General features: G+C 42.5%; 1 protein-coding gene across 7 annotated transcripts; it reads left to right on the plus strand.

Moving 5' to 3' along the window:
* The first annotated feature begins 280 nt into the window (after positions 1-280).
* g6pd (glucose-6-phosphate dehydrogenase) lies at positions 281-11,488 on the plus strand. Of its 7 annotated transcripts, none has more exons than XM_021615621.2 (14): positions 308-425; positions 1,202-1,240; positions 2,141-2,262; positions 5,917-5,954; positions 6,044-6,152; positions 6,271-6,488; positions 6,725-6,883; positions 6,988-7,113; positions 7,229-7,322; positions 7,506-7,692; positions 8,676-8,911; positions 9,058-9,134; positions 9,727-9,819; positions 9,929-11,488. In XM_021615621.2, exons 1-14 carry the CDS (start codon positions 404-406, stop codon positions 10,017-10,019), a joined length of 1,611 nt encoding a protein of 536 aa, XP_021471296.1. In that variant the 5' UTR covers positions 308-403; the 3' UTR covers positions 10,020-11,488. The 7 variants fall into 7 exon arrangements, with proteins under 7 accessions (XP_021471298.1, XP_021471296.1, XP_021471295.1 ...); XM_021615620.2 differs by having other exon boundaries at positions 310-425; positions 6,722-6,883; XM_021615622.2 differs by lacking the exon at positions 308-425 and adding an exon at positions 454-611 and having other exon boundaries at positions 6,722-6,883.
* Positions 11,489-14,437: the final 2,949 nt, after the last annotated feature.

The following is a 14,437-nucleotide window of genomic DNA, read 5'->3' on the forward strand; positions in this document are numbered from 1 at the left end:
GATTCGCTTCACTGAACCGCCGTTCTCTACAATAGCATGAAGAATTAAACCAAGCATAAGCAAATACATCGTTCTAATAATCCCCTCTGAAATAAAGTATTTTCAGATAATGGACTAAGGACATCTTCCATACCAGATGATGACCTGTTGACCTTTAGTTTGAAGTGTTTGCCTTTTGGTATCTCTTCCATGTTCGTTCATGCGGTTTAATACATGACTGTATTGATAATCCCAGTCAGTATTGGCCTCTAGTAGCCTACTACTACTGATCCACTTATTGTACATGTCAGTGGGCTAGTTCTTCACTAGTGTGCACAAGTGTGCACAAGAGTGCATACTAGAACTCCACCCCATCCATCTTTTTTTTGTCTTTGGGAATGTGCAGTCATTGAAGCCATCAGTAATGGGAAGTGCATCGAGCGCTGGTGAGTTTCTCTTTAAACCAATAAAATCACTGAATTCCGTTGTGTCATTTTAACAGGGAAGAAGGAAACTGCGATCGAGATGCACTGCAAGTAGCCTGGTGATTTACAGAAGTGTCGGTTGGGGTTTGCGCTGTAATCGCCACATTCTCAGTTAAAGTGAATCGTTTGAATTGGAAATGGCTGGAAGTAAGTGTTGTTTATAAAATAAAATAAAAAGGTATTGCTCTGCCTACTACGAACACATTGACAGCTAGCCGCGCGTTAACGGGTCATTTTGCTGCTGACTGCATGCTTGTCATTCTGTCAAAACAGCCACGAATATGATGCTGGGAGGTTTTAGCTAACGTCTGTTTGGTGTTTTGTTGTTAAAGAAACTCGTGTCATTTCATAGTTAGTTACTTTGGCGGGTAACCTAGGTCCACAAATTTTGTACAGAGCGTGGCTAGTTTGCTAGCTAGCTAACCTAACGTCTCCGTGTACAGGTGCAAATTCGTCTAAGTTAGCTAGCTTGGCTAGCTAAACGTACCCCGTGTTATTTGTGGTCACAGCACGGCTAGATGGGTTGAGCCCTTTTAAATACGGGATTGGGTGGAGGATTTTGCTAATAACATTAGAGTGGGTGGTGTGTTGTGACTATTTGTGTTTGCAAAGTGGAGAATGCTTATCCCGAGAGAGGTGCACATTCTGTGAACTGTAGCTAGCTAGCTAATATTACATTGACCGTTTAATTATCTCTCCCTGCTCTTGTTGTGGGTCCTCTCTCTCCCTGACCCAAGAGAGACCCGCCGGTGGTGCCATTGCACAACAAGGACCTGGTATGATTATGATTACTAGCGCTTACAGAAATAGTGATGTAACTGTGTCGTCTTGCATGTAGATTTTGTGTATTTCTAAGTAGACTTATTTAGTCTATGCCACTTACATATTATGTGACAAAACATCGATTTATAGCAATGTATCTTGATTTAGAAGAGGTATACAAGGACTTAAGTCTTTAAGATATTACTATTTTTGAAGGTGGCACACATCTCGATTTCGTACCAGCCATATGAGAAAAGGTTGGCCTAAAATGGTGTAATATCTTTACCATATGATTTGTGTTTATGGTGGTTTTATAGACTCTATAAAGGCTGTTTTTAAGTGTCCTTTTCAAATAAAGTGGCATTTGTCAAAAATATTTAGGGCTAAAACTGTTGTCCTGAAAAGAAAACGACAAGTGCTTCCTGAAAGTAGATCTACATTTTCCAAATATCTGTTCCTCTATGTCCAATATTACTGCCTATAACACACGGAGGTACAACTAAGAATGTTACAATCTATTGTTCTCTTTCACTTATTGGTGCCAGCCTCCTCTATTTATCCCAAGGCGGTTTCGCTGAATGTCTAGAAAGTTCATTGTTTGAATGCAGTGTTTAACTTGTTTTGTGTTTGGAAAGTGGTTGTGGCTGTCTGTTCTCCATTGGTATGAATCATGGTCAGTCAGTGCCCAGAGCAGTGCTCTAGTCTATTTGCGTAATGTTATGATATTCAACAAATAGTTTTTACTTGAAGTCACGCCTTCAATAGGCCTACGCTATTAAACTAGATCACAGTGTACTGTATTGTTCTTGTGTGAACGTGTGTGTGTGTTCCTCCTACAGGTGTTCTCATAAATGTTAGGCCAATCAATCCTGTTCTCAATAATAACTTGTCTTTTGACATTTACCTTTGCCTAGGAAAAATGAGCTCCATTCCCCTCTCTCGGTCCGAGGTGTTTGGAGAGCTGCGGAAGGAGCTGCATGAGGATGAGGAGTTCCGTCAGTCCGACGCTCACATCTTCATCATCATGGGAGCATCGGTGAGGGGGGAGATTCTTTGATAATTTGATCAATGACCCTGCACGGTTTAGACCTTCAAAGCACTGTCAAAAATGATTTGTATCGTTACAAGTTGTTTGAGTAAATGGAATGATGGATGTGAGTGTGTGTGTGTGCTGGATGCCTACTGGAGAGAGTGACTGACCAAATAAGTGAATCCGATTGTGAACATCTATCCTTTTTGTGGACATTTATGAAATGCTCAGAAAAAAGAATGAGGGATCATGAAATGAAACCTGTAATGCATTCTTTAGCTAGGTTTCCATTATATTGGTGACAGATTTTCATGCGAATATTCTAAAATCTGCATAAAAACAATATATAGTATTTTCCATAATGTTGTTTCCATAAAATGTAACTTTTGCATATAAAAGGTTGTGCGAGATGACCACGTGCACATAAAAATACATTTAGCGGTTAAATTCCCATGTACCAAATAAATAAAGTTAAAGAGGTTTCCAACGCATTTTCAACTCTACTGGTGGTCTTCTCACCGAATTGGTTTTGTTACTGTATATAGAGAATGTGCCGACTCTGATATTTGCACATGCGCTCTAGCTAACAGTGCCATCTGCACTCTGTTGGCTGGAGTACATGTATAGCCTACATGATGAGGTTATTATGGACAAAAGAGCAATATTATTTTTTTATGTCATGGCAGCCGAGCATCGATTATCAGAATAAGATCCTCGATATTTATTGAAAAGGAGCATCAAGCTCATCACCTTGCACTTTCACCACCCTGTGAAGTTCATCACTTATTTCATCAGTAGCCTAATAAACTGCATGCTTTCCTGATGAGTTGTAGTGGGAGGACCACACAACATGTCATCGCGTGACTCCAAGCTTATATGATGGTGGTTATATCAATGTTTGCGTGTAAAAGTGTTTCCAACATTTCTCGCAATATTAATTTGACCGACACAGAAATATCCCACCTTGTGTAGCGTGTTTTGTTTTGTCGACATTTGGAAAGTTTACAGAAAAATGTTCTGTTACCATCAGGCTTGTCATTACTTTTAATTTAAAAAATAAATAATTATCCGACATGTATTTTACTCGCATAAAAAGGTTGGTTAATGAGGAAGGCCAGATTAATCCAGTGCCTTAGATTTGCCAAGCTATTTACTAAATGTAGGCTACCAAACTGCAGAATCTGTTATACCTATTTTATAAACACTTTATACTAGATTTTAGGTGGACATAGAAGGAAACACATTTTGTGAGAAAGTGTGTGTTGAAAATTTAAAACGGAAAAGAGGTTGCACATGACTGTTTTGAGGAAATGTCTAAATTTCATTGAGACACATAACAGCGCTTGTGTAACTAAGAAACCCCAGAATCACTTGAGCTTTCTGTAGTCTGGCCTTGATACAGAGAACATATCAAGGTTCCTGATTGTTGGTTATGGTTTGGACACAGGCTGTTTGTTAGCCAATCATGGTCAGCTCAGACCAATTGTTAGGCAATCATTTGGTCCCGGACAGTTTGTTGGCCAATCATGGTGTAAGAACGGATCTTTTATTGACCAATTGTTTTGAGAGCTCAGCATAATGACCAAGATACCCAGTCATTTAGAGCGAGTTTAACGAGCCAGAATTTCATATTTCCCACAGCCTATAACAATTTATTCTCCTTTTAATACCTACTAAGATTATCAATCCAGTGACTAAGTCCAGTCACTCCGAAGTTGCATTTTCTTATACTATTTCCTTCTCTAGGAATGACACCCTCTCTAGGCCTACCTGGTTTATTTCCTGTTTCCTTGTTCTCTGCTGACTTGTATAAGATGTGCCTAGTTGCTGATAAAGTGTGGGAGAGTAGTTCTGATTTTTAATTATACCGCCCACTTCTCTTCCATCTACTTTCTCCTGCTCTATTTACTTTTGTTTGAAAGGAGTGGAACGAGGGCTGAATAGTGCAGTGTCACTGTCTGTCAGCAGTTTCCTGTCATAGCAATAGAGGCAAGTCTGGAATCAGGATGGGGGAAGGGTAATGTTAAGGCAAGAGCTGTGGTTTTTAGGAACAGTGATTGTACTACAAAAGGCTATGCATAGGCTACTGTAAAATATGCTTTGTTTCCAATGCTGCAGTCTGTCCTTGTCACTCCACAAGCACAAACCAATCACCAGCTGAACCAATCACCAGCTGGTGTTGCACGTGCACACCACCTCACTCAACATGGCCTCATTGCAGTTGCTGTGCCAATGAAAGGGTTCAGTAAATATTGCACGCTTACCTTGGTACAAGGCACCATACAGGCTTGCTGGATGGTACTTCGCCTAATGGTGATGTAAGATTGTAGGCCAAATATTCATCTGTTGATACATGGCACAGGAACATGGTCACATTTCCAATTATTGAAGGTAATCTCTATGTTCACTTCACTGAAGCAATGAAAACAGCCTAGTTTCTCTCACCATGACTATCTAATAAGGCTTATGTTTCATCACGTGACTCCAAGTTTACTTCGATATGATGGTTATTATATCAATATTTGTGCATAAACACGTTTCCATAACCATTTCTTGCATCATTAACACAAAGATCCCACCATGTCGAAGAAAAATAATCTGTCGACATTTATAAAATTGTACGGAAACGTCCTGTTTTCATCACAGCTGTGGTGTTAATCTTTTATATGGTATGACTTAACTTGCATAAAAACTGTGGATGAAATGTGGTAATTGAGATGATGTGTGTGTGTGTGTGTGAGTCTCCTTTTGTGAAAGGGAGAGGGAGGAATATAGTGGGATCGGTGTTCATGCCTCATCATGAACGGAACAGTGAAGAGAGATGTTTGCCGAGTCACCCTACATTTGCATTTTTCTCTCAGCTGAGGCGGGACAGTAGGCCAGCTTTTCATAGCACATCAGTTTAAAGGTGTAACTCAATGTGTCATTTTAAAGGCACACTAAGCAAATGATTCAGTATTACACAGCCAGCCAACACACCTCACTGGAATAGGAGACAGATAAGCTCACAAAGAACAGTCAATAAGGCCATTCGGATGAATGATTTATTTTTGAAGCATTTCCTCAAGTGACAAACATCAGATAACCCAGCATTCGCTGGAAAACATTACAGAGGGACCTGTGGAATAGTGGTGCTAAAACTAGTGAGGAATGCTTTGTTAGATTATTATTATTTTTTTTTTTTGTGTTCCTCAGTTATTGTTCCTGTATTGATGTTTAACAGTGTAGCTCTGTCATCTATAGTTTTATTTATGTATTATTCTCTGTGGTGATAGGTAATCTCTCATTTATTCCATACCGGCTTTCGTAAGGGTTATTGCCTTCAGAATATTCTTTGGCTTTGTACTCTGCCAGTTTTTCTCAGGCTGTGTCGCTGCTGCTGCTTCTCTGTAGTAAGCAGTGCTCCCAGTTGGATTACTGCTATTGCGTAAATCCTAAATAGGCCACTACAGCCTACTAGTAACTGTCCAAACTGCAACCAGCAGTAGTATCAAGTAAGGAACCCTTTTATTTATAGCCTTGTTTACTGTACTAGTAATCGCCACACTGACAGACCTTGAATGAACTGTCTTGTAGTGCCACTAGGCTATATAGGCCAGGGGCCTCTGTTTCAACTAACATTTTAGAGGTGACTAATCTGTGTTTTACAATGCTCTTTAGGGGGATCTAGCCAAAAAGAAAATCTACCCAACTCTATGGTGAGTATGTGTAGCCCAGGGCAGTTGTGAGGTGTCACGTAATAAGACTAATTATGAGCCTTTCTCTATTTCCCCCCCGTCTCACTCAGGTGGTTGTTTAGAGATGGGCTCCTTCCTGAACAGACTCACTTTGTGGGCTTTGCCCGCTCTGACCTCACAGTGGATGCCATCAAAACTGCCTGCATGCCCTATCTGAAGGTAACACTTTCCCATTAACACACCATCTAGCATTACACAAGGACCCACAGTTAATGCATTTGTGTTTGTGCATGTGCTAAACACCAATGACATCATTCCTATCTCTCTCTGGTCCCAGGTGGCAGACTCTGAGGCTGAGCGGTTGTCTGTGTTCTTCAGCCGTAACTCTTATGTCAGTGGGAAGTACGCGGATGAGAGTGCCTTCTCCAACCTCCACACCCACCTGCTGTCCCTGCCCGGGGGTGGTGAGGCCAACCGCCTCTTCTACCTGGCCCTGCCGCCCAGCATCTACCACGATGTCACCAAGAACATTAAGCACCACTGCATGAGCACCAAGTCAGTGAGCCTGTTATCTCTACTGTAGTTCTGACGGTCTGTCTCAGACTCCCTCTCCTCTGAATCCTTCTCTATTGGTAGGGACTGGGACAGGCCTGGTCATATTTAATCCACTTGCTGTATATGTAATTGGTATTGTCTGGGAAAGGTTGATCATGAGATGAAAGTTCCTCTCTTCTGCTGTTAAATAACCAAAACAGGCTGAACTCCCCTCCCTATCTGTGTGTGTTTAGTAGGGGCTGGAACAGGGTGATTGTGGAGAAGCCGTTTGGTCGTGACCTGCAGAGCTCTGAGGAGCTGTCCACCCACCTCTCCTCCCTGTTTACTGAGGATCAGATCTACCGCATAGACCACTACCTGGGCAAGGAGATGGTGCAGAACCTCATGGTCCTCAGGTACAGAGTTGAGAGAACATGAATAAAACTTGTCACAGACAGCTGTGTCTTTCAGCTATGTCCATGTCAATAAGTCTGAGGTTAAACGGTGGTAAATGTTCCAGGTTTGGGAACCGGATCTTTGGGCCCATCTGGAACAGGGACAGCATAGCGTGTGTGGTCCTCACCTTCAAAGAACCCTTCGGCACCCAGGGCCGAGGCGGCTACTTTGATGACTTTGGCATTATCCGGTAGGGGGAACTGCCTTAGTGCTTAATGAAATCAAAACCTTAATGAAGGCATTTATTCTTGCCATCTTCTACTAGTTCGTCTAACTTCTCACCACCAATTCCGTATTTTCTTTAGTGATGTCATGCAGAACCACTTGCTCCAGATGCTCTCTCTGGTTGCCATGGAGAAGCCGGCCTCCACCAGCTCTGATGATGTCAGGGATGAAAAGGTACAGTAACATGGGCACAACCTGTTTAAAGCCCAAAACACATCTCTACTTGACTTTACCATTGGCTCCTCTAGAAAACTACTGATATCATCTTTATAACTAAAAAAAACAACGGAATCAACAATTGGTCTTCAAACCCATCACTTCTTACTTACTCTCCCTGACCACTGTCTCCCCCTGCAGGTGAAGGTGCTGAAGTGCATCGCCCCCATTACCATGTCAGATGTGGTGTTGGGGCAGTACGTGGGCGACCCAGAGGGAGAAGGGGACGCCAAGCTGGGTTACCTTGATGACCCCACTGTCCCCAAAGGCTCCACCCAGGCCACCTTTGCCACAGCTGTGCTCTACGTGCACAACGAGCGCTGGGATGGTGAGAACCTCTGCTTTCTCTCTCCATCGCATGGTGTTGCTTGTTGTGCTTTCACTGTCTGGTCAAACCAGCTCACTACTTAGTGATAACTCTTAACGGGCCAGTGCAGTGAAAAACGGGATTATATTTTTTAGTTTTATCTGTACTGTACCAGTCAAAAGTTTGGAATCATGTAGTAGACAAAAGTGTTAAACAAATCTAAATATAGCTAGATTATTCAAAGTAGCCATCCTTTGCCTTGATGACAGCTTTTCACAAACTCATTAAGAAGGAAAGAAAATCCATAAATTAACGTTTAACAAGGCACACCTGTTAATCGAAATGTGTTCCAGGTGACTACCTCATTAAGCTGGTTGAGAGAATGCCAAGAGTGCAAAGCTGTCATCAAGAAAAAGGATGGCTACTTTGAAGAATCTCAAATATATTTTCATTTGTTGAACACTTTCTTTTGGTTACTACATGATTCCATGTGTTATTTCATAGTTTTGATGGATGTACAATAATAGTGAAGACAATGTGGAAAATATTTAAAAAAATAAAAACCCTGGAATGAGTAGGTGTCCAAACTTGATTGGTACTGTATTTCCACACGGAGGTTCAAATAAAATTGTGAAAGTTATGATAATGCCCTTAGTATAAGAGCTATTTGAGGAGATTTCAGCCTGTTTTGGTGGGAGGTAGTTTTGGACTTCCATGGTCACATCACCATGTGGTAAATGAGTTAGACCAATAATAAAGAGTTCCAAACCTCTCTGCCAATAACAACACATTTTCAGTTTTCCCCTCCTAGCTCAAACCCCTCTGATAGTATTCGCAAAATTCTTGCTTGAGAAATTGCTATTTTCTAAGAAGCATTTTTTTTTTGACCATTGTTTTCAATTAAAATCACAGTAAGGTACTTAATTGTTACCCAGAAATGATTTGATAGAGGTAAAAACGGCTGCATTGGACATTTTTTAAATAACTATTTGTTCATCCAAAAGGTGTTCCCTTCATCCTGCGTTGCGGCAAAGCCCTGAATGAGCGGAAAGCAGAGGTCCGGTTGCAGTTCACCGACGTCCCGGGGGACATCTTTGGCGCGCAGTGTCGTAGGAATGAGCTGGTGGTGCGCGTGCAGCCCAACGAGGCCGTCTACGCCAAGATGATGAGCAAGAAACCAGGAGTGTACTTCCACCCCGAGGAGACGGAGCTAGACCTCACCTACAAGAGCAGATACAAGGTGAGATACTGAATGAACACACACCCAATCATTCCTAGAAAGGGGACACCCATACACACTACCTCGCCACACTCTCCAATTTTAGCAACCCATATGCAGGCACAAATGTTATTTGCTCCATTTTCACTGTAATCTTCTCTCCTCAGGATGTGAAGTTGCCAGACGCCTACGAGCGTCTCATCCTGGACGTCTTCTGTGGCAGCCAGATGCACTTTGTCAGAAGGTCAGTCCGTCTGTCTCGGAAGTTCGGTCTGTTGCCATAATGTTTTGTGTTATGTAAATAAGACCATGGACATGCATTAGGGTTGGGCCGTATCCAGATTTCCCACCCTGTTTCTGTACCATAGTATTACTGAAGGGCCCACAAGGGGGGTGCAGGGGAGTGTGCAGAGTACTCGGACAAAAGGAGTATCGTAGCAGATATGGCGAATTTTCAGAATACGATTATGACAAGTATTTTATATTTTTTTGTAATTCTGTCAATTCTCTTTCACTCAAACCGTGTGAAGCGCTGTGTGATCTGAACTTGTCTAGGTCTGTCTTAAGAAAACGGGCGGGGTATCGGTTGAGCCTGCTGCAACGATTGGATTAGACCAAGCCGCTCTCCCTCTGCTCTCAACCCCCCCCCAAAAAAAAGAAAATCGGTATTGAAAATCATACCATCGGCATTTTGAAATACCCCGGTATACAGTATATCGCCGAAGCCTAACATGCATTATTCTGTCCACTACATAGTGCCATAAGGTTGCTTCTCCCATTGGCTGCATTACTGTATGTGGTACTGTCCCTTACATTATCCCTTACATTTCTCTTAGTGATGAGCTGAGGGAAGCCTGGAGGATCTTTACGCCTCTCCTTCATCAGATAGAGAATGAGAAGATTCCCCCCACACCCTACAAATATGGAAGGTAAGATTTACCAGTCACAGTTTAACAACTGACATCTCATGTCAATAGTCACATTAATTTGTCAGGGATATTGTTATTTTTGTGATCGATTTGTTCCTTTCCTTCCTAGCCGGGGTCCAACGGAAGCGGACGAGCTCTCAAAGAGGGTCGGTTTCCGATACGAAGGAACATACAAATGGGTCAACCCCCACCGACTGTGAGAGACGGAGAGGAAGAGGGATGGGTAGAGAAAGGAGGCAGGGTGGGGTAAATGAGTAGCGTTACGTTGCAATATGTTTGAATGTCTTCTTTGGGTCTGGTGGCTTCTACTATTGCTCTTTCCTTTCCAGACCTGTCACGGCAACCGCCAAGAAAGACTAGGAAATATGGAAAGGAAGCTATTTAATAGTATTGGAGCATAGCCTAGGTCTCAGGTACTACATTAATGCTCTGGTGTCACTTGTATCTGTCAGGTCTTAACTAGGGAGGGAGGAGGTGTCTAACCACTGGGGAGCAAGGGAAGAGCGAGCGAACACTAGCCCAATTCTGTTTCAATTCTGAACACTAGCCCAAATCCATCTCATCATGGATTCAGAAGCTGTGGTTGCGATCCGATTCTCTACCCTTCACCCAGGAGTGTGCACTTACTTCCAACATACTCATCACACCAGTCTATCCCATAAGGGGGGGGTACAAGTGCAAACTTCGGACTGGGAGAGTGGTAGAGAATAGGACTGATTCCCTTGAATGGGTGGGCTGGAGAGGTTTCCACTTTCTTCAGTACACACTTCAGGCAGAAGGGAGAGAAACAGAATTAGGCTACTCTTAGACAAAACATTCTACAGCTCTGTGATCAGCTAGTGATCATAGCTACCAAAAGTTAGACCTGGGTGTTTTTACATGGAGACTGAGAACAAAACATGGATTAACCTGTTTTAATGGTGGGAATTACAATGAATGTCTACTATCCTCTGCTATTATCACCTGTATTAAAGGGGTACTTTGAGATTTTGGCAATGAGGCCAAAACTTGTGGATATGGTTATGTCTGTGTTCAGTATGAAGGAAGTTAGAGGTAGACAAGCATATGCTACCACCAGGATCAACCAGGTATCTGCTATTATGCTAGTAGATACTTATAGACTTTGTCATTGCGCTAACGTTAGTTAACATTTGCTTGCCCGACTACCTCCAACGTCCTTCATACTGGACAGACACACATGGTAGCCATGAGTCCATCTGACTCTGGGTGCCTCATTGCCAAAATCCCAAAGTATCCCTTTAACAGATTAAGGTTTTTTCTATTAATGTAATCTTTTTGTTTTTCTTATGCTATTTTGGACCAAGCAAAATCATGATTGCATAATAATTGTGTTGAAGTGGGTTTAAAGCATGGTGGTTGAATGCAGGGGTCAATATTTTCTGCAGGCAGTTTCCTCTCCAATTTCTTACAAAGCTAAATTGTACAAGAACAAGGCTTTAGTGTGCTTAATTCCAAGAAAAGAGCTGTGACTTTCATTCCTTTTTGTTTACATTTTCAGGCCTATTAAGTTACTGATGTTTGTTTAGAAACAAAGTCTGTCACAGGGTCAACATATGATGCCATCTTTATAATGACGTACTTTATTGCTATAGACCGAACATTCATGTTATATTTCCAAAATTGCAATAAACCAGTAATTTCTTCAGTGTGCATTCTCAATTGATACAGGTATTTTGTGTTAAGGGGTTGGTGTGTGTGTGTGTGTGTGTGTGTGTGTGTACACACACAACCAGTCAAGTTTGGACACCTACTCATTCCAAGGTTTCTTTTCACTTTTCTACATTGTACAATAATAGTGAAGACATCAAAACTAAGAAATAACATATGGAATCATGTAGTTAACAAAAGTGTTAACAAATATTTTGAGATTCATCAAATACTTTGATGACAACTTCGACAGTGCATGTCAGAGCAAAAACCAAGCCAAACAGAAAGGATTTTTGTCGAGGCACAGATCTGGGGAAGGGTACCAAAAAATGTCTGCAGCATTTGAAGGTCCCCAAGAACACAGTGGCATCCATCATTCTTAAATGGAAGAAGTTTGGAATCACCAAGACTCTTCCTACAGCTGGCCGCCTGGCCAAACTGAGCTAGCAGGGGAAGGGCCTTGGTCAGGGAGGTGACCAAGAACCCGATGGTCACTCTGACAGAGCTCCAGAGTTCCTTTGTGGAGATGGGAGAACCTTCCAGAAGGACAACCATCTCTGCAACACTCCACTAATTAGGCCTTTATAGTAGAGTGGCCAGACAGAAGCCACTCCTCAGTAAAAAGGCACATGACAGCCCGCTTGGAATTTGCTAAAAGGCACCTAAAGAACTCTCAGACCATGAGAAACAAGATTCTCTGCTCTGATGAAACCAAGATTGAACTCTTTGGCTTGAAGGCCAAGTGTCACATCTGGAGGAAACCTGGCACCATCCCTACAGTGAAGTATGGTGGTGGCAGCATCATGCTGTGGGGATGTTTTTCAGCGGCAAGGACTGGGAGACTAGTCAGGATCGAGGGAAAGATGAACGAAGCAAAGTATAGAGAGATCCTTGATAAACCTGCTCTAGAGCGCTCAGGACCTCCGACCGGGGTGAAGGTTCACCTTCCAACAGGACAACGGCCCTAAGCTCACAGCCAAGACAACGCAGGAGTGGCATCGGAACAAGTCTGAGCCCGGACTTATACCCGATCGAACATCTCTGGAGACCTGAAAATACCTGTGCAGCGACGCTCCCCATCCAACCCGACAGAGCTTGAGTGGATCTGCAGCGAAGAATGGGAGAAACTCCCCAAATACAGGTGTGGCCAGCTTGTAGCATCATACCCAAGAACACTCGAGGCTGTAATCACTGCCAAAAGTGCTTCAACAAAGTACTGAGTAAAGGGTCTGAATACTTATCTAAATGTAATCTTTCAGTTTTTAGTTTTTATAAATTGGCAAAAAAATCTAAACACATTTTTGCTTTGTCATTATGGGGTATTGTGTGTACATTGAGGTATAAAAAAAAAACAATAGCCTAACAAAATGTAGAAAAAGTAAAGGGTTCTGAATACTTTCCGAAGGCACTGTGTGTGTGTGTGTGTATACAGTGGGGAGAACAAGTATTTGATACACTGCCGATTTTGCAGGTTTTCCTACTTACAAAGCATGTAGAGGTCTGTAATTTTTATCATCTGTGAGAGATGGAATCTAAAACAAAAATCCAGAAAATCACATTGTATGATTTTTAAGTAATTAATTAGCATTTTATTGCATGACATAAGTATTTGATAAATCAGAAAAGCAGAACTTAATATTTGGTACAGAAACCTTTGTTTGCAATTACAGAGATCATACATTTCTTGTAGTTCTTGACCAGGTTTGCACACACTGCAGCAGGGATTTTGGCCCACTCCTCCATACAGACCTTCTCCAGATCCTTCAGGTTTCGGGGCTGTCGCTGGGCAATACGTACTTTCAGTTCCCTCCAAAGATTTTCTATTGGGTTCAGGTCTGGAGACTGGGTAGGCCACTCCAGGACCTCGAGATGCTTCTTACGGAGCCACTCAGTTGCCCTGGCTGTGTGTTTCGGGTCGTTGTCATGCTGGAAGACCCAGCCACGACCCATCTTCAATGCTCTTACTGAGGGAAGGAAGTTGTTGGCCAAGATCTCACGATACATGGCCCCATCCATCCTCCCCTCAATACGATGCAGTCGCCCTGTCCCCTTTGCAGAAAAGCATCCCCAAAGAATGATGTTTCCACCTCCATGCTTCACGGTTGGGATGGTGTTCTTGGGGTTGTACTCATCCTTCTTCTTCCTCCAAAAACAGCGAGTGGAGTTTAGACCAGAAAGCTCTATTTTTGTCTCATCAGACCACATGACCTTCTCCCATTCCTCCTCTGGATCATCCAGATGGTCATTGGCAAACTTCAGACGGGCCTGGACATGCGCTGGCTTGAGCACGGCGACCTTGCATGCGCTGCAGGATTTTAATCCATGACGGCGTAGTTTGTTACTAATGATTTTCTTTGAGACTGTGGTCCCAGCTCTCTTCAGGTCATTGACCAGGTCCTGCCGTGTAGTTCTGGGCTGATCCCTCACCTTCCTCATGATCATTGATGCCCCACGAGTTGAGATCTTGCATGGAGCCACAGTCCGAGGGTGATTGACCGTCATCTTGAACTTCTTCCATTTTCTAATAATTGCGGCAATAGTTGTTGCCTTCTCACCAAGCTGCTTGCCTATTGTCCTGTAGCCCATCCCAGCCTTGTGCAGGTCTAGAATTTTATCCCCAGGTGCAGTTAATACAGGTAATGAGTGGAGAACAGGAGGGATCCTTAAAGAAAAACGAACAGGTCTGTGAGAGCCGGAATTCTTACTGGTTGGTAGGTGATCAAATACTTACGTCATGCAAAAAAATGCAAATTAATTACTTAAAAATCATACAATGTGATTTTCTGGATTTTTGATTCCGTCTCTCACAGTTGAAGTGTACCTATGATAAAAATTACAGACCTCTACATGCTTTGTAAGTAGGAAACACTGCCGATTTTGCAGGTTATCAAATACTTCTTCTCCCCACTGTATATAAATATGAACAACAAAGAAAAAGCTGTGTATTACA

The sequence above is a fragment of the Oncorhynchus mykiss genome, chromosome 9 (assembly GCF_013265735.2).
Source record: "Oncorhynchus mykiss isolate Arlee chromosome 9, USDA_OmykA_1.1, whole genome shotgun sequence".
In the NCBI taxonomy this organism is placed as follows: domain Eukaryota; kingdom Metazoa; phylum Chordata; class Actinopteri; order Salmoniformes; family Salmonidae; genus Oncorhynchus; species Oncorhynchus mykiss.

Coding starts and splice junctions, on each gene's coding strand:
- g6pd (XM_021615620.2), top strand. CDS start 404: ATGGGAAGTGCATCGAGCGCTG. Junction 6,489..6,721: donor CACCACTGCATGAGCACCAA/GTCAGTGAGCCT, acceptor GTGTGTGTTTAG/TAGGGGCTGGAACAGGGTGA. Junction 7,693..8,675: donor GCACAACGAGCGCTGGGATG/GTGAGAACCTCT, acceptor TTCATCCAAAAG/GTGTTCCCTTCATCCTGCGT.